At 41.8% G+C, this 24,203-nt stretch overlaps 1 protein-coding gene across 1 annotated transcript in view; it reads right to left on the bottom strand.

Moving 5' to 3' along the window:
* Window positions 1–1,341: 1,341 nt before the first annotated feature.
* The window catches only part of TGFBR2 (transforming growth factor beta receptor 2), a 60,407-nt gene continuing 37,545 nt past the window's right edge, over window positions 1,342–24,203 (bottom strand). The window contains exons 5-8 of the mRNA XM_012571637.5: window positions 19,098–19,897; window positions 15,042–15,183; window positions 7,264–7,391; window positions 1,342–3,792 (exon numbers count right to left, since the gene is read on the bottom strand). Coding sequence (XP_012427091.3) covers window positions 3,613–3,792; window positions 7,264–7,391; window positions 15,042–15,183; window positions 19,098–19,897 — 1,250 coding nt within the window. The 3' untranslated portion in view covers window positions 1,342–3,612. The remainder of the gene's footprint in view (window positions 3,793–7,263; window positions 7,392–15,041; window positions 15,184–19,097; window positions 19,898–24,203) is intronic.

The following is a 24,203-nucleotide window of genomic DNA, read 5'->3' as shown; positions in this document are numbered from 1 at the left end:
CCAAGACTCAGCAGGGCACTGCTGGAAACCACAGGGGTGTGGGCAGTGAGTCTTTGCTTGCTTGTTGGGAAGCTGAAAGCTGTTCTTGTACTTGGAAGGGGGCAGCTGCCTTGAAGGAGGAGCTGCTCACCTGTGCCTGTCTGCTTGAGGGGCACCTAGGCAAGGCCTCCTTCACAAAGCCCTCATTTTTCCAATTTTAAACTAGATGTGGCCACTGTCTTTTGCGTGCCTGACACTGCCCGTGTGGGCTGCTCTGTTCGGAGCACTGGGTGCCCAGAGAGAATGAAATCACTGATATGCTGTGAAATCACTGACGTGCTCAAAATTCCACAAGGCCTTGAGCAACCTGATTTAAGGTGCCCCTTTTGAACATGACTCTGGACCAGATGACAAAAAAGCACAGAACAGAACAGACTCGGATGCCCCTGTTAGCCTCAGTTATTCTGTGATTTTTCTTGACTCATGAATGAAGATGTGTGGGTGCCTCTTTGAGGTATCCACACTTGAAGGTTCAAAAGGAGTTATTCAGTGCAGCCAAGTATGAAGGCCAGTGGAGGTTTTGGCACAAAAATACAATCTATGAAAAAAATGGTGAGGTCTGGAGCATCTCAGATGCCAGTATCAGGCACTGGTGGACGGCACCCTGTGCAAAAGCTTAGATTCAACGCAAGTAACATTCAAGACAATTTGAAGAGGGCAGAGGGAGGTATCTTGGTCTTTTTTTTTTTTTTTTCTGTGATCTACATGCTTTCCATGGGAGGGGTATCACCTTAAAAAGGTGAAAGCTCTTTGTGGAGAGCAGTAGCTGTAAGGCACAAGCACATTAATCATGCACTTCTCAGTGACACAGATTTAGTGGGCTGTCTTCTGGTTCACTTAATATCAGCACCAAAATCACTGAGGTCTAACTACAGCCTTATCATAGAGCCATAGAATCCATCAGGCTGGAAAGACCTTAAAGATCACGGAGGAGTCCAACTGCTAACCCAAAACTGCCAAATCCATGACTAAACCATGTCTGTAAGAGTCACATCCACACTGAGACCTGAGCAATCCAGAAGTAGCAAAGCACCAGCTGTAAGCCCTTTCTCCCTCCCTTCCTCTGAGACTAGTGAAGGTATAACAGTGCAGGGGCTAAGGGGCCAGCAAGTTTGGCCATCTGCTAGTGCTGTTCTGCTGAAGGGCAGGGTGGAGACTAGGGGAAGGAGTCATTAGCAATGCAGGACACATGCACACTGGACAAACTTAGAGTGACATTCAGGCCCTTGGTGGGAAGAAATGGACTTGAATAATTTTAGGATAGGGTTCATTTTAGGAGCCCTATCTTGGATGATCCAGAGATTAACTTGAGTTGGTGTTATTTTATTTGCTCCAATAAACATTTGATTTATACAAAACAGAACAAGATAAAAACCCCCTCAAAACAGTTTACAAAGCAAGTTAAGTGTTTGAAACTTTTGATATACAAGCGTATATATTGCTCACATTCCTATTTCATACATGATGTACAGGTGAAGTATTCCTTAAAAGAATAAAAATTTCCCTTTACATGTAGTGTTAAAAAAGCCCATAAAAACGTCAGTACTGTCAGGAACTACTGGTTGTCATTCCTTGATCTTCTGTGTGGATGGAGGAAGAGAAATGGGCCGAGACCTTCTACCTGCCTGGATGCACTCCCCATCCACATCTCCCACCTCTGCCTATGGCCTTGTGAATTTACAACATTCCATCCCTACAAAAATGACATAGTATCCTCTAAGTTCCACTGTAGATGTGGAGGTTTTGCCCCACTGTATTTTAACATTTCTGAGCAGTCTGGTTAAAATGCAACAAAAAGAAAAAAAGAAAAAAGAAAAAAAGAAAAAAGAAAACAGAAAAAAGAAAACAGAAAAAAGAAAAAAGAAAAAAAGAAAAAAGGCAGTTACAAAACCATTTCAAATAACGTATTTGCCATCATAAATCTTAACTCCTATTTGAATAAGCATGATCCTTATTGACTTGCATGGCAACATTTCTGAGAGGAATATTGATGTTTATCTGTCAAAGGTGTTTAATAAACCACACCAGATACATCTGTCCAAGATTGGTTTGTGCTGGCTGAATTTCTAACTTTCAAGGCCTGCTGACATGTCATGAGGAAGAGAAAAGTGGACAAATCACTGTAAAACACCTAAAGACAAAATTGTTAGCACTTCTTAAACACATTGCTGCCATGTATATAGGCCCAATGTGATGTCAACTGTCTTAAGCATTTTGGGGAACTGAAAGAATGTAAGCAATGTCTGAAAGGTCCTATTGAAAAAGTATTTCTTTGTTTTGTTTTTTTTTTTTTTCTTTTTTTTAATTCTGTGGGTTGCTGACTTGCTGAGGCAGCCCTAAATGCAAGCATTGCTGAGGGCAGGATATGCCATTAACCTATTGCTATAGAGCTTTCCCTCACCTCCAAGGTATTTTTGCAAAAATAAAGGCAACAGCTGTTGCCTCTTACTTTAGAAAGCATAGAACAGCCACACTGTGGTTTGCCTAGCAATTAGACACACTGTACAGGGGAAAAAATTCCTTGTTCTTATAGCAACACAATCGAGGTAAAAGACAGGGGAAAAAATAGTACTGCCCACACTCAGAATGCACAGCAAATATAAAACATCTGCTTGGATTGTTGCTGGCCCCGTCCCGTTCTGTGTGGTTTGGTGGTGGGGATGGGAGGAGGGGAAAACTCATCCTGCTGATATTTTGCAACCTGTTTGCAAGCTGCATGAATTCAAAGCAATAAACGTACAACACTAATGAACTCGATAACAAAGCGCACGTGTGGGAAGGACCAACCCTCCTCACATGCCTGTTCTGGAACACTTTGAGGACTCTGGGGTTAAGATGAGAGGGAAAAGGCATTTCTGAACCTTCCACAATGTGCTGCAGACACGACCATGCAAGTGCAACAGCAAAGTCAACTTGGCCTGTCTGCTGTGAGACTGCTCCTGCAACTGTGAACAGCAGGACGACAGCCAGGTGGTCACAGCACATGCTTTGAAAATCATCTTCTTATTGTATATTATTCCTATTTTTTGGCAGAACGCTTAGTGCACAATTGCTGGTGTGGTGCTATACCAGTCTCCCCAGGCTCCTTCCCTAAGTGGTGGGATTTCTAATGCACTGGTAATTTCCTGGAAGCACTTTTTTTTAATAACTTTTCTTTTCCCAGGACATGGCTGTTTATAGATATATAGATATATATATACACATACACACACATTTTATATATATATATGTATATATATATATATAAAAATAGCAATTTCATAGTTATATACAGGCATTAATAAAGTGCATAATGTTATTGGCTATTTTCAAATCCTTTTCCTGAGGAAGTGCTACCATATATAGCTCCTCCTACGACATGATGCTGGCCGCCAGTGCTAGGGTATGATTGCTACTCCCCCAGCTTTTAATTCCCAGAATACATCTCCCTGTCCAGAGCTGGAGCCTAGAGGGAGTAATGACAGCCTCAGTCCTCCAGGAAGCAAGTCAAGGCACTGATCAAGACTTCTTCCTTTGCCAAGGTGAACACGTCTAGGAGCGCCTTCCCTCCGTTCTGGGGCTCTTGGGCACGTGCTACTTCGCAGTGGTCACGGAGCCATCTTCGGGAATCTTCTCCTCTGAGCAGCTCCTCCCTGAGAGCCGGTCGTGGTGCTTGAGCTCGCTGAAGCGCTCGGCCACGCACTGTGCTGTCAGCCGGGCCTCGGGGTCGTGGTCCCAGCACTCAATAAGGGTTTCACACACCATCTGGATGCCCTGCAGGAAGCACAGAGAGCAGCCGTCAGGGGGCCAGCCACCAGCAAAGCCTCTCTCAGAGAGCTGCTTCAGTGCCCTCAGAATTTTGGGGGTTATTTCATGTGTGTCCTGGGGATTCTTTATGGGATCTGCTGCTTCTGTCATGGGGACATTGTTTTCTTTTTGTTTTAAAGAAATCCTACTACAATATTTTCAGCACTTTAGCTGGTACTGTCACTCCTGGGCATGTGGTCTGATATGTTATAACAAGAGTAATGATGCTTTGGACTAGTGCTATAGAATCAAGCAGGGTTTTTTGTTTAATAGATATGATCAAAATTCTTGGATAATATGACCTCCTGCTCAACCCATGCCTTTGCACGCCTGAATTCTGCTTCGGTTTTTCAAACAAAATTCTGATTGCCAGCAATATTGGGCTGTACATCAGCTCTTTATGAATTCCTTATAGACTACCTAAATCTATTTGCAAATATGGGCCACAGTCCCACAAACATTTAAACACATCACTCACAGTTGCAGCTGTTTAACCTTCATTTCAGTTCTGATGCAAATGTTGCATCAGTTGCATCTCTGTAATGAATTTTATAAACATGAAGTATTTGCCAGGAAACTATGTTTTGCTTTATGACACTAAAAGCCCATTAAGTAGGATTTATCTTAAACTTATTTTAAAAATAACATTTCACAACACTGCATTCATTGTATAATTTACCTAATTGGTGATGTTGACTGATGTCAATGTTAATAGCAGAATGTTACTGTCTGTATACAAATAACATTAGTTTTCTGCTGGCATTGAAATTACAAGCAGTAAATTAAATTAAATATTAAACATTAACTTGAAATCAATAGTGCAACAAATCTCATTAAGGGGGGTGTGGGGGTAATTGTAATATGTAAATCCATTCCAGAATTTTATAATGATGAATAATGAGTTCATTACAAAAACACAACTGCAGAGGAAGGAAATGAATATGGAAGAGCCATTACAGTAAGAGCAACTTCTATGGAGTTTAAAGCAGATCCTCAGCTGCTGCAAACTGTCACAGCCCTGCAGAAACTGATGCATCTTAGCACAATGTGAAACACTGAAGGGAGGGATTAAGGCAAAGGGGAATTAAATCCACCTTCATTAAATGTCCTCTAAGTGTGCTATCAGGCATCCATCTCCTTAAACTCAGCTGAGCCCCGCTGGGGCCAGCTGTGCCCATTCTGATGACACACAAGCGCAAGTGCATAGCCCTCCCAGTTGGTGGGGTGCTCCTTGCTGGGGGAAGATTGAGGTGTGGGTTTTACATAGGGAAGAAATCTCTGAAGTCAAATGCAGAACATCTAGGTCCAAATCCATGATCATTTTACATGCTTTATAAACCCAGAGGTGATGAAATCCACAGTGTATCCTACAGTTCTACTCCAGTGCCTCAAGCTGCAACTCTCCACACAGCCTTGCTGTGAAAGGGCTTTTAGTGCTAGTAGTATCAGATATCCAGGTATCCCTCAAAATTCAACTTTCTTCCCTCGTTAAAAGCCCCTCCTCAATAACCCTACTCTTCACAGCTGAGTATGTAAGGAGCAAGTCTCTGAAGTCCATGAAGGGGCTGCACTCTGCCAGAGCCATCAGGTGGCAGGTGTTCTTGGTTGGAAAGATGATTGATTTTCGCCACTCACTTGGTCTTTTTTAAGTAGCTGTCGGACTGATTTTACCTTCCCAAGTGGAATTAAAAAGGGAGTGCTACATTGCTCCTGATGGAAACAGTAGATGATAGTCTTGGTTACCTAGGCTTTTATAAACGTTTGTGATACTTTCCTTTTGTCACTAAAGACCACTCAGCATATTTCATTGAGAAGTGGAATGACCAAGTCTCACTTCTCTGATATGATTCACATTTTATCTCTACTGATAAAACTACTGAGAGCAAAGGTGAAGAAATGCATGTGTTTGGCTTGTTTCCATTCAGTTACATCTACCGAAAAATCTACTCTTGCCTAGGAAGTGCTTGTGAATGGAGGAATCTGACAAAGTGCTTTGTGATATGCAAGGGAAACGGCCTGCTAATGCACAACCTGAATAAAACCAGACTGGCTTGCTGAAGACTAATTTCACATCTCCTTAAATCTGTCAACAGCTGGGATACAACTATGACTGGTTTCCATGGTAAAGTACTGAGATTTGCTTTCTCTGCTGAAGATCCTCTGTAGTAGGATGGTCTCCCTGGAAATGGGGTAAAACAAATTGAACAGTGTCCTATTTGCAAAGCTACCAGTGATAAATGGAGAAGAGGGTAATGCTGCTTTTGGTGTTGCATAATGCAGAAACCAGCCTGACTCAAATCTAAACATCTTGATAGTGAGATGAAGATGTAGTAGACCTTAGGTAAACTGCCCAACAAAGGAACAAACATGTGATACTATTAATAACTTATCTAAAGCTGCTGAACTGACTGAGTTGGCCTGGAGACATCTGACTGACAGTCAATCATTTTATACTGTGAAAGTATAAAGTGCCACTTTTTAACAACAGTGTCTTCTAACATAAACCTTCTTGGAGTGAGCGTAGAGATTCCTCTCCTTGAGGAGTCCAATGCCTCAAGGTTACTCCCATGTCCTCAAGGTTACTCCTTGAGGCTGAGTGGAAGAGATTTGCATGGGGTTGTTGGCATGGGTGGCTGACATCAATCTTAAGTTAATAATTGGTTTTGCCACCTTTAGTACAGTTGCTTTAATATGATTGCTTCAATTGCTTTAATATGGTTGCTTCATAGTGCACACTATACGAGAAGTTACAGATCCTATACTGTGTAGTACATAACTCTGATTAAGACCTTTTTGTCTAGTCATTATCATAATAAATAATTTATATTTTTATATCTGGTTTGGCATCCTTAATAATGTGGGACAAAGTTGTATAATGGTTCAATTGCATCTATATAATCCTTAAAATGTAAACTGGTGACAAAATCTGGGGCTAAGACTGAATCCAGTCACACCTAGACAGCTTTCTAAGAAGGAGTTTAGAAAGCAAGGGGATCCTTTTTGTACCTCATGACTCAACAGGAGGTTCTTTAATAAATTTTGTCTGAAGCTCCCATTCTGCCTGCAACAGAGGCCCATGTGTGAAGTTGTTTTCTTTGCCCTTTCAGAGCCTACACACAGCATGCCCTAACTATTCTGTGGCTCTCTGGATGATTTTTGGATCTCAGGCTTCCAATGTTTCTGTTTTGATTGCTTTTAGATCACACTGGTGTGCAGCAGGAATACCAGGGCATTGAGGCAGGCAGGTTCAGAGAACTACGGTGTCTGAGCCACGTCAGCACCAGTGCCACTCTGTGATGGAGTTTCTTCACGTGTGACTGACCTCTCCATGCAAAGAGAGGTGCAGCCTGTTGGGCAGGGCACTGAGGTAAGGCTCAGGCTTCAGGCAGCAGCCAAATGTACAGTGCAGCTCCCACTGCCTACGTGTAGTGCTCTTACCTGATGGTTAAGCCAGGAGCTGGGGATCTCAGGTCGCCCTCTGTCTCTCAGGACATTGTCCTTCATGCTTTCCACACAAGGGTGTTCTCGCACTTTGGAGCCGAATGGGGGCTCATACTCTTTCACTTCTGGGAAAGAAGAAAACACAGGGTATTTAGCTGGGCTGTGCTAGTGCCAAGAGTGAAGGGAGCTGGCTGTTCTCTGAGGAATAGGAGCTACTGATTAGCTGCTCGCTGCCACTGTTCTGCTTGACCAGCTCCAAACAAAGCAAAGCCAGTTGGCATTTTCAATGTTTCAAATGTGTTTCTCACGCACACTCACTCCCTCCCCTTTTGTTTCCTAGCCAACAAAACAATTCTCATTTAAACCCTTTAGTACATAATAATATTAGCAACAGTCCAAGAAGCAGAATAATCTATAATGGTTTGTGAGCCTTTCAATCTCTGCTGAGCTAAAATGCACAGGAGGTTTAAGGTGAGTTTTGCATGAGCCAAGCTTTTGAACAGATGGTCACCCTTAGCTCTCCTGGAGTACACACACACTTACCAAGTGAAATATAAACTGAAATCTATCTAGGTCATGGTAGATGTGAATGTGTGGATTGCTAGGATGAAACAGTTGCTTGGAAAGGGCAAAGATATAGTTAAGGAGAAATAGTACACATTTGCCCTTGCTTACTCCTAAGCTGCATTCTTTTGTAGAAAGTAGTAGTCTGCTCTTATTTTAGCTTTCCTAAAAATGGATCGGTTTTGGCCAGTGATGCAGGGGCACAGCTTTCTGAAGGGACTGCTGCCACTCTAGTTTTTGTTTGCATGTTGCATATTTTCTTTGCTTTTCTTTGGAGAGAGAAAGGAAGAGGCAAACATATGGGACCTTTGGAGAAAACTCAAGAAATCTCTGAGAGCGGAAATATTATAGTAGATGCTGACACAGTGTAGAAAATGCTGTGGTTTCTTTGGGAACAGATGGAGACTTTACTCACAGGTCTAATGACTTGCTGCTATCAGATAAAGATTTATGAAGTTGGTCTGTTCTGCTGCCTCATATTTCTTTCTAGGAATTAATTGAGGGCAAGAAAAACTGAAGTATAATCTACAAAGCAGTCTGGAGAATGCATGTGAATGCCCAGATGATGTGTGAACAGGGAGACAAATCACTGCTGCATGATGCTACAACCAAGTTCAACTGCAGTGCCCAGTGTTGCTCACTCTAAAGGGCTAAAAAGTGCCTAGAAATGTGAATAAAGATTAAAGGCCCAGAATAAATGGGGTGAATATCTAACACTTGGGTTTGTTTACTTTGGGAGAGAAAAGTAAGGATGGGGTCATGTTATACGCTACTGAAAATAACTAATGATCAAGATAAAACAGGTCAGATCCTCCTGTCATGTCTCATGATGAAAACAAGGTAATATTGAAGACAGCTATCTTTGGATTTTTCTCCAAAGCTTTGAAGTCAGGCTGTAGATCTCCCTTGTATGTGATGGCCATGAGATGAAGACTTTATCAGGCTACTGCTTAAAAAGAATAGCCAAGTTACAATAACAAACATTTTGGAAGGGATATTGAACCTTGTGCTTCAAATGCTCAGCATTTAGATTCAGCTGCAAACAACTGTGTGCAATGCAGCAGATCACCCCATAGATGTCTCCTGCTGAGCTCTTCTTCCTTCTCCACAGCCATTTGCTGCTGGCCACTTTCCACAAGATGCTCTGGAGAATGGCTATAGTCCAGAAAAAAACCTCCCATCTTCTAAGACCCAAGGGCCAAAGCCTGCTTCGCTTTCTTTCCTGTACAAGAACGCAAACCAGTTTCACCCACATCAATCTGAGTCTGAGATGACTCAGTCAAAGTAAATTTACAAGACTTTAGCCATAGAAATTAATTGGGAAGTTGTCATGTTGCTAGTCAGACCTGGGTTAGCATGCAGCGGATGCACAATGATTATACTGCACATACCTATATGTTCAAAGCTAACAAAATATTAAAGCTCACCAGGAGAATTTAAATCACATGACCTTGATGGCCATTTCCTGCACCATCAGTCAGGGTTCAGTTGAGGTAGCGGTCATGGACACCAGCCAAGGTTCTTGCAGGGTGAGGAGTCAGAAGAGTCTCAATGTCCAACAGAGGGAATCTGATGCTCTTGTTGTTCCCTCTCTAATTTAGTCTCAAGGTTGTTCAAGTTAATGAGATGGTTTAAGCAGAAGGGAAACCTTTTCCTGGGAATTGATAGGTTCATAATACGTTTTTTCTGTTCGAGAAATTGTTTGTAAGTTATGACCATTCATCTTCCAAATATAAAATTTGAATAGATTCTTCAGGTTTGGAATTTTTGTTGTTGCTTTGTTTTTGTTTATGGTAAAGAAAAAGAAATTTAGGCCAGATGCCAATTCACTGTAACGACTTACTACCAATACAGTCATGCCTTCCCTCAATTTGAAAAGCATGTGGCATTTCCTTGCTATTTATTATCATGCTTATCTTTTCCTTGGAAAGTAAAAAAAAAAACCACTGAATCCTCATGCAGTAAGTCATCCTAATGCTGTGGAATCTCAAATGTCAGATGCATTTTGCAGTAATAACTGGTGTTATTCATGGATCATGTTTACCTGCTGCAGTAGCTGTAACAGATGTCCATTTGAGATAGGTTAAGATATTTGTGGCTAGAGGCCTGTGTGTGGCTGTATACAGACGCTTGATTCTATTTCTCATGCCTTATATGTTTCGTTTCATTGATTTTAGACCAGTTGGGCACCAAAAATTACAACTGGATGAAATACCATAAATATGTCAGGAGCCACAAACAACAGAACCTTTAGCATTCAAAAATGGCAGACTTCCTTCAACTTTAACCTCCAGCATTTAATCCTTATGGTTGAGAGCTGACTTGCACTACTAACTGCTGTACCTCTAGTTTCTTTTGACATTTGCCTAGCTATAGTTTTCAGAAAGGCTGGGATTGGATTTTTAACCCCAAACAGCGATATTACTGCAAATCTATTTGTTGTGTGTGATGAAAGCTTGGAAAATTTGGCTCACTTGTGGTCTTTTTCTACTCTAAGCTTTCTGCAGTGAAATTTCCTTTGGGTCAGAAGAGCATACCACAAACCTTGTTGACACTCCCTTATGTGATCTGTCTTACCGATTTCTGTGTGACTACTTCTCATGTTGGATGATGTTTTATATGCAGAATACAAGCAGGAGTGAGGTGCAAGGCCAGCAGAAGTCAACTATGAGGCACAGTCCACAGCAGTGAGCTTGTGTTTGGGAACTTCTGGGTCCCTTTGAATTGCCCCTTTATGAGCTTATGAGGGGGAAGAAGGGATAAATCAAATGGTGATGGAGCTACTGTGACAGCTCATGCAAACACAGGTAGAGTCCTTCAGATAGTGCCTTGATTGATGCCAGAGGAATTTGGGTAGTGAGTCTGCTAACTCACACTAGTTGCACAAAGGGAAAATAATGCCCAGAGCAGAGGCCCAAAAGCTGTTTCATGGCCAAGTTTAAGATGCTGTCAAATGCTTACTTCATAAATTTCCCTAGGTTTCCCTTTTGAGGGAAGGATGCATTGTGATGAGTGAACTCATTGTGCACACACATCTCTTAAGTGACTTCACATCTGATGATCAAAGACACAGTCACCCTTCTATAGGTTTGGGGAGTGCATGAGCCCTGCCTTCCGTGCCGGCTTAGGGGCTGCTCAGTCAATGCCCAGTGAATCCTGAGGTGGGAAAGTAGCAAACACAGAGCACATCAGTGCTCAGCATGGGGTGGGGTGCAGTGACCTTATCCACTGCCACATGGGCTTGTTGAAGAGCACCACTTGCTACCTAGAGCACTGTGGGGGCACTTGGAGAATTTCTAGGACATGGGTGCCTGTCATGGGGTGACGTTGCACTGCGTGGATCCACCAACCAGGGTTGTATGCACTACAAGCCAGAGCAGCGCAGACATGCCCTGACTGGGCTCTGCTTCAAAGAAGGAGAAATTTAAATCAGCCCCAAGCTGCAGCCACCCCAAGGCCCTCTGCCCAGGCACAGCCCTGCTGCACAGGCCATCTGACTGCTCCCTGCTCCCTGAGACGTCACCGCTCCACGTCAGTGTGATCAAAGCTGAGCATTTCATGAGGTACAGGATGCACAAATGGTTAGTTGCCAAACTGTGGCTCTTGGCTGACTCTTTCCAAGTAAGCATAAGATTACTCCTGATTTTATTCACATGAAACACAGCTCTAGTAAAGCAAGGCTGCCATTTTAAACAAAGCTCTGCTACTATACTGAAGCCAGCCACACCTCCAGGCAGTACGATACTGCTTGAGCAACATCGCCATTTTCTGTGGGGTTTCTCTTCTTCCTCTTCACCAAACCCATGCATCCAAAAGTTCTGTTTCCCCTCCTTCTCTCCTGCCACCTCCAACAGTCCCTCACCCATAGTAGTTGCGATTCAAACCAGATGGTTTTCTTTTCTTTCTAGGAGGCTGTCGGAGAAATTACACTTGTCTCAGTCACCAAAGCTGTGTCACTCTGAAAGCAAGTGGTTGAGATGAAAATTATATTTCTTGCAACGTGCAGCATCTGGTGCACAGCTGTTGTACTGAATGAAATACCAAGTTAACAGCAGTGTGGAACAGTTGAAGTTCTCCCCAAAGTAGTATTGCTGAGTTTCTAAATATGCCTCTTAAATTATACTCTGGTGAAAAATCAGTCAACCTCGATCTTTGCCTCTGTCTACCTTTCCCTTGTGCCCTATTTCTGCTTCTCCATATTTAGCACAACAAAGTAACAATGAACAGCGTGGCCTTTCACAAAAGCTGATTCCCACCTGCTTATTTACTACAGCAGCTTCACAGTATGGGTTATGCTGCTGGGTATTTCTATTTAAATGTCTGCTGACTGAAGAGGCCTGGCATAGCATGGAGGCTGCATTTGACAAAGCATCTGCAGTGAAAGGACCTGCTTGCATCACCTCCCACACTCACTGAACACCTGCATGCTGACAAATGAGTCCTGAGAGCTTCCTTTGAAAAAGAAGTAAGTCCCTGTATCTCTGTGTGGCTGAATGACAATTAGCCCCCCTTCCTTGCATGCTTCCCTCCCTAAATAAAGTTACTAATGCTGTTGTCTTGGCTAAGACTCTCCACTCTTGCCCTCAAAACTGCCCTGAGCTGACACCACAGCCAAGCCTGCCCTGCAGAGAGAGAGCCTAGATCTTTTAGGCTCCTTTGAAAAGGCTGTTTGCAATCAGGTCAGCCTACTCTGCCTCACATGCAAAGACATTTTTCTCATTGCCAAACAGTCTAGGAGTAAAAGAGGGCTTTGCGTGAGCAGAGGCAGCTCCTCAGGAAGGCTGCAAGGAGAGGAGGGAGTCTCACAAGTGACAGATGGAGAAAGAAAGCAGAAGGGGAGCTGTACTCGTGAATCACTGTAAGGGTATTTCACCAGCTGGCTGCAAAGATAACCAGACTGCTTGAACCAGGGGAAAATCTGAGAAGGAAATGAAAGTAATGGTGCACTGCTGTTGCAGCTCAGTACCAGTGACAAGTTAAGGGATCTACATCCTGGGTGTTGTGTTTAACTGCTTTAGCCAGAGATGCTAAGCACAACTTCCAACCCCTACAGATCTGCCCTAGCACTCCTGGGGTTTTGCTGGGGACCTCACCTCAGGAAAAATGACTGAAATAGGGAAATAAAATTCAAGAAATGTGTTTCTGGAGATGAGAATGACTGAGGGATGAAATGAATAGGGAATATCAGGATGTGGGTGGGGGTTAAGCATCCCTTGAAAGAGGATGCTGGCAAGAGAAATATTTCCCTTTACTGAAATGACTTCAGCTCTTCTTCTCAAGGTTATAATGGGTCAATATCTTTTTGCTACACTTGCTGGTGATTTTCCTTCCTTATGAAACTATCTTTATATCCTCTTTTAGCAGTTGCCTTTTGAGAGCAGCAGCAATAAGGTTTGCTTTTGCTGCAATCTTCATTTTGCCCTACTCAGCAAATCTGAACAGGAAGAGACTCAGGCATCATCAAAGATGAAAGCCTCCACAGTGAACAGCTCCTATTTATACTAATCAGGTGAGTTCCTAAATGCAAGAAACAGAGGCAGATCATGAGACAGGGCAAAGTTCCTTTTTTCAGGTTCTAAATCTCCTCTGCCACATGTACAAAAGTGCTAATGAAAGGCTGAGGTTGTGCCAATGCACTTAGAAACAGGCATGACCATGATCCATTAGATATGGATAGGTTTTCCTTGGAATATATCACACTGAGGTTCAGCTCCTGAAGCACCAAATGTTTTACCCTTAAATGTTTGACTAGAAAAGAATTTGGTGCTCTTTTCATGCTTTTATGCTAGCACACTCAGCACACATACTCACTTTGTAGCTTTCCTGGCAGGGTGCAAACAGGGGTAAATCTGTTGCCCGCAATACAGCCCACCCAGCAAGACTAAATGCTGGTCAGACAGAGCAGGAGACTGAGATGGATGAAAATTCCTCCCTCCTGCACAAGGACATCGTGGGGCAGTCACACAGTCACTGTGCAGCGTGGCTTTGGAGACCTCCCTTGTGGTACCCCACAGATGCTGGTAGAGAAACAAGGAACAGCTATGCACATCTTCCCCTGGGACATTGGTTTCCCTCCTGTACACTATGTTCCCCACAGCACAGTTCTCTAGCCTGCAAGACTCTCCTGTCTCTGCATCTGTGGCAGCCCTTCAAGGTGGAACTGTGCCAAGTTCAATGACAAGGGAGCCTCTGTGGTTTTGGAAGAAGGATAACAAATCAAATCACAGTTGCATATCTACTGTAGTATCCACACTAGTGTTACCTTTACAGCCCCACTCCTTAGACTGCCTGTGTGAGCCCTGAACTGTGCAGCAACATTTTTTAGAATGACTCTTAGACAATTCCAGAAAGCTAAAGAATTTCATATGCAACTTTGTCTTATTTTAGTTCCTGAAGTAAGGTGAAAAACTACAAACATGGCAATATGTGTTGTAGACATCCCAACAGCAACTTTTCTGATTTCTAGCACATACCAGTGCTGCACACTGGGAATTACAGGTCAACTTTAGGCAAAGCAGAAATTGAGAGTTTTGTTTCAGAAAAAAACTCTGAATATCAACAAGCATAGCAGCTTTTCCTGGAGCTGTTCTGACAGTCAGTTCCAATCATTTTTATTTTGGTACTATACTTTATACAGCAAACATGCTGTGATTTCTCATATGGATGATCTCTTGCAAAATCACAAAGCATGATGTGCAGCAGCTGGTGACTTGGGGAAACTTTCTATCCCACTATGATGCCTCTTATGAAAATTAACAATTAGTAAATGTGACACTTAACTGGCCCTTACTAGGTTTGAGGGTTAACATTCCATGAAAGTAAATGGCAAGCAGTTATCACTTCAGTTTAATATTTCAAATTGACTTATGTTTCCAATTATTTTGAATGAGATCAACCAGACTGAGTCAGTCCATGGCTACCCAAGATGTCATAGGGAAACCAGACTTCAATAATCTTTAGAAGTGACCTACCTGACAGCAAATGTATCCTTGCACCAACTGAGGATCAATTTACTCGTGCGCTCAGTGCTTGGTGCTCAAGCCTGCTCATGCACCTGTGCATCTCACACTACTGAAGGACTGTTAATTTACAGCATCCAGATACACTAGAAAATCTTATGATAGTAAAAAGAATTGCCCTCTCCCCAGACAACCATGAGAGCATGTCTGTCTCAAAATACTTTTAGAGAGAAGAAAACAGATGGCACTTACCTCCGACAGCATTACAGCGAGATGTCATTTCCCAGAGGACCAAAGCCATGGAGTACACATCTGTTTGTTTGAAGGACTCCATGTTCTCCAGGTTCATCCTGGACTCCAAAACCTCAGGGGCCATATATCTTGCTGTGCCCACCTACAGGAGAAGAGATTGGGGAGAACTCACAAGCTGAAATTGCAATTCACGTTTTGGATTCCATTGTGAATTAACTTCAACTTTCACAGTAACAGTCCCATTTGACATGTATCCAAAAATTCAGGCTATACTTGGCACAGGCCATATTTTCTGCTGCCCGGGGAATCTGGCATTGTCCTGACTACCAACTTGCACCTCTCTTGGTGAGGAAAAAAAATGGCCCTTTTTAGTTCCTTAAGCAAATAATTTTGACGCCGACAAATTTTCTCACTCTTTGGCTATTCACAGATAAACTCTGACCTTTGGGCCTGAAGCAATTGCTGCTGAGCAAGTGTCTTTCAGATGAGCAAGAAACACATTGTATTATATTGCACAGCATGTTACAGTGTTAGCTGATTCTTTTCATGGTAGGCTTAAAAGGAGAGTAAGTGCAGGCTTGGGAGAAGAAAGCAAACACACAAATACTGAATGCAGAACCACACATTTGAATTGAAACCGAAAATCTTCCCCTTTGAAAAAACACTCTCATAAACTTTATTCATACTGAGCAATTTTCAGCAATGACTTTAGCAGCTTTGCTGAGATCTAGACTATGATTTTGCATTACAGAAAGTGAAGTTTAAAAGTCTGTTTTTATCACAAGAAAGGATTTAAGGAAGCATTCTTGGATCACTCAACAGTTGCTCTCAAATGACAAACTCTTCACAGGGTATAAATAACATATCCCCCTTGAAAAACTGCAAACAGAAGTCTTTCATCAGGCAAAGACAGCTTCAAGTTGGAGACTGGTCAATAGCAGAGATGAACAAACACAAGTGGGTGATGCAGTGGGACATATGACTTAAACGAGCTGTTTACACCACAGCATTCACTCCAGAGCCCAGAGGCAAGCAGGGCTGTGAAAGATCATTTCAGTCACTGGGCCTGAAACTGCAGACAGCCCACATAGGAAACATACAGTCTTGAGAGAGCCCTATGACACCTATTTTATAAGCTTCTGTAAACATGTCTTATCACCTCGGGCTCAGGGCAAATGGGAAGATGTTCCACAAAAAGTGGAAAGTATCATGAGAAGAAGGAAAGATGAAGAACATAGCTTTGTCATAGGACCTTGCAACAGCAGAAAATCTCTGTGTCAAAAATATCCAAATGGTTGTAGGATCAAAGCCTTTATAAACAGAGGACAGGAAAAATATTCAGTGTGAGCAGTCTCAAAGTTAAGTTCCCTGCTCCAATGACACTGATGAATTTAAGGCAGAGCATGTGAATAGCAGCTATACACTGAAGTATCTTTACTTGGGACAGTCATGTCTCACACCACCAAGGTGAGCACCAGCATCCTTCCCTACATAAAATGTACAAATGGAAACATTGAAGCAGAGGTTGTTGCTACCCACTATTAACTCTCTAGTATATGATTTCTTCTCCAAGCACATCCCATCCAAAGCTTAAGAAGGTTATCTGTGCACATGGCCCAGCCTCTGCAAACCTTGCAGATTTTAACAGGAGTTAATGATGCCTAAACACAGGTCTCTTACATTGCCACAAAGTTCTATTCTGGTCTGGCATTTAACATGCTCTTTGCAGCAATGAAAATGATTCTGCACTTTTGCAGGACAGTGGAGGAAGAAGCCCTATAACTAAAATGCACAGAAGGAAGTGCAGACAAAAACTGACTTGAAGAATGCTATCAAGCCAATCTTATATCCATGCTTAGAATTTACCATTTATTCCATTCTGCTTATGTCCTTTTATCTGAGTTTAGATTATTAGGTCTTTTGGTACACTTTTTCTGTATCTCGAAAACAAGTGACTCCTGAGTCTCAAAGGCATTTTTAAGTATCTAAACTCTGGCAATTCTGAGCTGATTGCCCCTCTAGGCTCTGGATATGCTTCTTCTTTGCAAATAGCAGTCTGCTTTCAGTTCTTGATTTTCCAAGACTTCTGGTGAGGCACCATCTCTCTTCATTTTTGTGATATTTGAATCTTTTTTTACTGGAGATCTTGCATTTCTTTCAAGCTGTTGAGAGAGGTTTCATGCCCTGAGGTGTATCAGTCAGAGAGGCAGCATATATCTCTCTTTATCTGATACAGGAAACCATCTATTACAAGGGTGCTGATGCTGCTGAGGCACAGAACTGCTGGCCTTGCAGCCACCTACCAGATCTCTGAACACAGTGGCAAGAAGGTCCAGATTTATATGGTCACATTAAGTAATGTCTGTAAATATTAACCATCATGGATGACCAAACTCAAAAGACTGAAAAGGTTCTATAGGGAAAAGTGTGGTTTCCAGCCTGGTATTGTAGTCAATTATGGCTATATCTGCACGATATGGAAGGTAGTTGGGTAGATTGGAAAGAAGATGGCTTTGTAATCCCAGCAACTTGCCTTCAATATCAGTGTCTAAGGAAGACCAGAAAAACAGTTAAATACTTACACTCTGATTTATTTAATCAAAATCTCAAGTTTTTATTGAATTAAAAATTGGGTCAGCTCCATTATACAAGTTATAAAATTGAATCTCCTGGTGGCATGGGTTTGAATTAAAGGGTAAATTTTAGAAATTATGCATAAGGAAAATCTTGGTGCAAGACTTCTTTAATAAAAGCTACAGCACTGAAGCTGGTATGCTGGGGAATTAATGTGGGTTGCTCTTGTGTGCCCAAAAAGAACAAGGCAGGGGTTGGAGTCAAATCAATTGACTCATACTCCTTGTCACAGAGAAGAATGACACCAGCTGGGTCACCCCCAAACTGATTTACTGAAGCTAAACAAAATAAAACAGACTCAACACCAGTGCCCAAGGATTCCAGCTCCAAAGCTGTAACCTGATCTGGGCAGCCCTGTACTTTGTCATCAGTGTTGGTGTGGACTGTGGAAGTGGCAATACCAATACTATCCTCATACTTCCAAGTGTCTCTGAGCAATGCTAGAGAAATCAGCTTGCAATACAGGTCCACTTTAAGCAAAGTGTCTGTGGGTGATGAATTTCATAGTCCTTGTCTTGCTTCAAATGGGCCCAGTCTTATGACCAACAGTCTGGTACGACTTCATGGAACTCTAAAAAGATCTGGCATGCTGGGGAGAAATTATATGTAACAGAGTGGTGTTTGTAGCATTTTAAATATGGCTCCACTAATTAACACTCACTCCTGGCTCTGGTTAATAGATCTTTTAAAAATGAGATCAGGACAGTTGCTTTTAAATAAGGAGACTTTCAAAGGCATATCTACATTTGATGAACAACAGTAGAACTCCTGTGAACTCAACAGAGCATTACAGACTGAAGATCTGTCCCTGAAAATGTTCTAAGCTAAAATATTAGTTCCTTGTGAGGTAGAAGTCAGTTTAAGTGGACAATATTTGAGTGACCTATGTATAAAAATATAAATATAAAAATACACATATAAATTTGTGTATAATTAAACTATTAGGAATTAAGTTAACAAATGGTCTGAATTTATACTATAGGATTTTTCATTAAAAGAGAAAATATTTAGAGATGTTTGTAGTCTTCAAGGCATTCATACACATCCCTGTCAAGTAGATGAGTATTATCCATGGTCCTTAGTTGAAAAATCAAAAGGCAATTATTTTTACTTGATATCCTTGTATTTGCTTACATGTGGAGAATGTACCATTCATTAAAGAGGTCTCTTTTTTCGAATGTTAAAATTATTATCTATCAGTAGTTCTGTGCTTACAGCTTTTGAGGACACAAGACTGACTTCACATATGCTGGGGTAGACCAGGGTTATGTCAAATCACATAGAAGTGTAATGTCATCAGGCATGAAAAGTGTGTCAAAGCCTCACAACACAAAGCAGATCCTCGTTGTATTTGTGTGTGTGTGTGTGTGTGTGTGTGTGTGTGTGCATTGCAGCAGCACCACAAACAACCTTCTAACTTACCTGCCCACTGTTAGCTAAGTCATCCACAGACAAGGAAGGGTCCAGCCTCAAGGATAACCCAAAGTCACAGAGACAGCAGGTTAAATCATTTTTCACCAGGATGTTGGAACTCTTTAGGTCTCTATGTACGATTGGTGTTTTGGGACGACCACAGGGTGTGTGATCACTGTGTAGATGGGCAATCCCTCGGGCCAAGGACCCGCCAAGTTTCCAGAGGTCTTCCCAGCTGATAATGTGCCGTGTGAGATATTCCTGCAAGTTTCCTTTAGCATGGAAGGCAGTGATCAACCAATATTGTTTGCCAAGATCTGTCTTACGCTCCTCTGCTGTCAAGAACTGGAGTATGTTCTCATGCTTGAGGTTTACATCTGAAAAAATGTCTTTCTCAGTTTTCCAGGAAGCATATTCTTCATAGGAGAAAATCTTGACTGCCACAGTTTCATACTGTTCTGATGTGTTTTGCTTCAATTTGGCTTTATACACTTCAGCAAACCTTCCTTTGCCAACAACAACGTCCAACTCAATGGGCAGCAGCTCTGTGTTGTGGTTGATGTTGTTGGCACACGTGGAGCTGATGTCTGAGCGGTCGTCATCTAACATAATGGCACAGACATCACTGCAGTCCTTATGCTTCTTGGGTTTAACATTCTTCTCCCATGCCTTGCTGAGTTTCCTCTTCTTGTGAGTGCGGTAGGCATAAAAGATAACAATCACAGCAACAGAAATCACCAGTAACGGGACAAGACTTATGATTGTGACTTTGGAAATTTCATCTTTCTCCTCTGGCTTATGAGGGTCATCTGTAAAGAACAGAAGGAAGGCATGCATAAAGTTATATCATAGTTTGATATGTGCAGAAAGCTGCCAATAATTGTAATTTTTATCCAGAATGCAATACATTATCTTCTCCTCTGACAGCAAATAATAAAAATTGTCACTGCTTTCTTGCTTCAAAATGTTGTTTTGTATGTAGGTCTCTGCTTACCAGGACTTCCCTGTCTGCTTACTTTATAAAAAGCCAGAACTGAACAAGTAAGAACCTAATGTAATTTAGTAGCATTGTTCTTCTCTCAGGCTTTTAATACATAACAGATGAAATCTTCACTTTCCTGAATACAATAGCCAAAGTCTCCCGTACTTACTCTGTCAATGTATTCTTGACAGAAGTGCTCCTTTAACCACTAATTACTAGAACACATTAATTTTTCTATAAATAAACAGACAATGAAGCCTGTGAACTCCTACTTGCCCAGTTATTTCTCACAAATATGTATGCTTGCATACAGACCCAAAACCCAGAACTCATTCTCATGCTTTGATGTATGTGAGTGCTGCTAGAACTAATTGAAAAACCTGCGGGTAAACAGGCTCAGAATGGTCACCACCACCACCCTCCAGGTACTTCTATATGTATTTACATATTGGAAGACTTCCTCTGTGAGTTCCTTGCTGGCTTTACACTGGTTTTCTGCTGTAAAGATGATGTTCACTCCAAACTCCATACCTGGTGCAGTGTACACACCAACACATTCTTAGGTGGAACATATAGGGAGTAGAACAACAGGGACCTACTCTAGAATAGGGATATGATCTGGGAAGAGTACAGATTATTATCCTACAGATAAAAGCTGCTCTGTTACCTCTAAAAACTACCTTCTACTTCAGTATTTCTTAGGAAAGACAACCAGTTTAAAAGGGAACAGTTTTGATCCAAGAAGAGATTAAAGGAGGGCCAGAGTTTACATCTGAAACTGATTTGGTCGAATACATGGAAATTTACTCTCTAGTCTCTTTCTTCCTTTGAGTCAGATAAAATGTACTGTATCATCTTCACATAAGGGAGGGAATTGTTTATAAGAAGTCCTGGGAGCCTAACCTGAATGGACTGAAACAAATGAAGCTGCAACTACAGTTAAGCAAGTGGCTTGTTGTGGCAGCATGATGCTCTGGCAGATGCTTACAGCCACGTCTTTAACTCAGGCTCTGTGCATCAGGCCAAATAAGTCAATATGGAAAGGAAAAGTTTAATAAGCTCTGAAGTGAAGCTGTCACTAACTACATTAGCCACAAGCCTCTGTTTCCCCTACTCTGTGCCTTTCAAAACAAAGGTGAACAATGCTAAAACAGATACGGGTAAAACGTTTACAATTGGATCAAACAGTACGTCTGACCCTCCAATTTCACTTGTAACCACCATTCCATTGTAAACCCAGCTGGCAATTAGCAGGAGCCATCAGCTATTCAAAGGCAGGTGATAGGACATCTGAAAGCTATATTCTTTTTATTTGGAGAAAGGCTCATATCCTGAACCAGGATGTGCTTCCTCTGCTTGAAAGGTTCATCAACCAGATGCAAGTGAGTAATTAAATCCTAGCCTCTCTCACAGGGTTTCAAGGAAGAAGTGCCTTTCTAGCTCTTTCATTCCCAGCCTAGCACAGGTTAATAACATGCACTAGCAGTACCTACAAAAATATATTTCCTTTATTTATGCAAAAGAACTTAAGGCAATCCCTCCTTCTAGACACATGCAAACCATAAATCTTGTTCTCCAGTAGTTTCTCTTGACAACAAAATGTTAGTACATTTTAAAATTATTAAATTTTAAATCAAAACAATACCTAAAAGTTCATCACAGATTAAAGCCAACTCTTCAGCTTTTAAATATATTGAAGAGGGGAAAAAAATCACTATGTTTGTATGACTCTTACGGGAAGAATATATTTAGAAAGTCAAATGTCGCTGTCAGTAAATAGATTTGCATTGCTTATTCCCTTGTGCATTCTCTGCTTCTAGAAAATCTGCTTTATTAAGAACTTGGGAAACACCCTGGTGGAGCAGAACTGACTGCATTGTGTGATGGCTGTTTTGGAGTTTTGACTGCAAGCAGGTCACAACTATGTGACAAAACGATGACCTGTAACAATCAGAGAAAGTAATTTTATTGAACATTTGGGGATCTGTTTTGTTGGTTTTGGTTTTCTGTTGTTTTTTCTTGACCACAGAAAAGCATGCGCAAGTCTGGACTCTGCTCTTGGAAATGAGTAATATGTCATCTATATCATAGGGTATACTTTTTCACAAAGATGAAAATGTTTCTTTAGGGCCTTTTAAGTCTTTTTCTTTGCCATAGAGCTGCAGTATATAGACCAGATATCTGAAATACAAATATCTTTCAAAAGGAGTGACAAAAGCCCTAAGATGTATTAGTTGTCTTTCAAATTGCTCCTCCTGAGTCCAAGCAGTTGGAGGTAGCAGGGTGCATGTTCAGCTCTAACTGAGGAGAAACACACCCTGCTGCAGGCTGTATTATTTTGCTCTACAGCTGAGAACTCTCCAGTAGAGTTCTCAGCTTCCTTCAGCTCTTCCTCTTTTTGCACAAGAGAAAGCTCTGCTTGTGGTGCAGGGGAATTTCTGTGTAGAAGGGAAAAAACTGTCAATGTTGCAAATGTTACTTGAAAAAGAATGTAAAAAAAAAAAATTTATCAAAGCAGAAGCTGAGCAATTTGGCCACTTCCCCCTGAGCACTGTATCATCGTGCAGCCCTGCTGCAAAGTGACACATCCGCTTTGGCATGGTCGCTTGGAGGAAGCAGAGAAGCAGGGGGTGAAAAGCATGCAGCTGCACAACCCCACCTAAAGCAGCAGGGACAAAGTCTGTGCTGATTTTCAGTATTTAAGACACTAGGCAAATCCCACTCACTGTTTGGAAAGTGCAAGAATGAGCACACATCGGGGGAGAACTGAGTGTCAGGACTGTCAAGGCTGAACTCTAAGCTTAGGAGGGGACCAAGCTGCCTGACAGGAGCATTAAAGGGGATAGCAAGAGCAAAGAGCTGCTGGCATTGACGTATGTCCCGAGCAAGACACTCCTGGAACTGCCTCTGATTTTGCCTGATGATATGAGCAGAATCAAATCAGCCATTCCAGCACCGACTAAGGATGGGGGACTTCTCTGCAAAATTTGTGTACAAAATCAGGACAGGATCAAAATTCAGAGCATAGCTGTATGTTTGCATAGTGGCTAACCAACATTTTATGGCTTGACTACAGGAATCTAAGAATAAATATGTTCACTTATAAATAAATACCTATGATTGAAACCTTGTAATTTAAAAAATGGGAGTGCAGCTTTCTCTTTCTGAGCACTGGAATGAGTAAAACCTGGCTGCACAGGCAGGCAAGTAAATGATTAAATGAAACAACCTTTCATGTTTTGCAAACGTGCTCCTAAATAACTTTCCACACCCACAACTATTATTTGGGTGGATCAGACCTTTCTCAAGCTTCAAAAGAGCCTATTAATATAGCATAACAATGGAGAAGTTGAGCTAAAAGAAAGCTTCCTGTATGCGGTTTAAACTAAGCATAAACCATCTGCATAACCCTTAACACTACCTAAGCCTTGAGGGAATAGGGCTCAGGTGCCAAAGAAAATGGAAATACTGTACAGCCCCTGTTCAGTCAGAGAGCTTCAAAGCACTAGAGCTTGCAAATTCTTTAGGTTGGTTTTCATGCCTTTGATACAACTTTAGTGCCACTGACCTTTGGAAGGAATAAGTAAAACAACGGCAATGAAATGAGGACACACACTTGAATGGCAGGGCAGCAGAATGCCCAGCCAGTACTGACAGAACTACTTCCCCGCTGTCGGCTGCTCCCTGTGGGCTCTAAAGCTGCTGCCTATTCAACTGCTAGTCAAAGCCACAGAGCAGAGAAAGAATAGATTTGATATTACCTGAACTCAAGTTAAATATATCGACACTGATGTATTGCAAGCTTGTGCAGTGTCTTAAAAATTCCCAGAAATACAAAGTCACAAAACATGGTCCCAGACACAGAACTGTGATCTAGCTATTTTGCAAGATCTCAAGACACAAAGCAGCCCTTTGAGCTGACTGGAGGAAAACTCCATTTTGTAGAAATTCTGAGGTTTCAAAGTTTGATTTGAATTCCACACTGGAATGAAAACCAACACTTTTTGAATGCTTTTGCCTGAACAGAATTTCTGTTCAAATGTTGCAGTTTGGCAAGAGATGTATGTGAGTGTTGAATCCCCAGCAGTGAGTGGACTGGTATGGGTGGGGTACAGCAGCTTCAAGTTCAAGAC

This window comes from Taeniopygia guttata, chromosome 2 (genome assembly GCF_048771995.1).
Source record: "Taeniopygia guttata chromosome 2, bTaeGut7.mat, whole genome shotgun sequence".
Taxonomy (NCBI): domain Eukaryota; kingdom Metazoa; phylum Chordata; class Aves; order Passeriformes; family Estrildidae; genus Taeniopygia; species Taeniopygia guttata.
The sequence above is the reverse complement of the archived record's forward strand: the minus strand, read 5'-3'. Positions and strand labels throughout refer to the sequence as shown.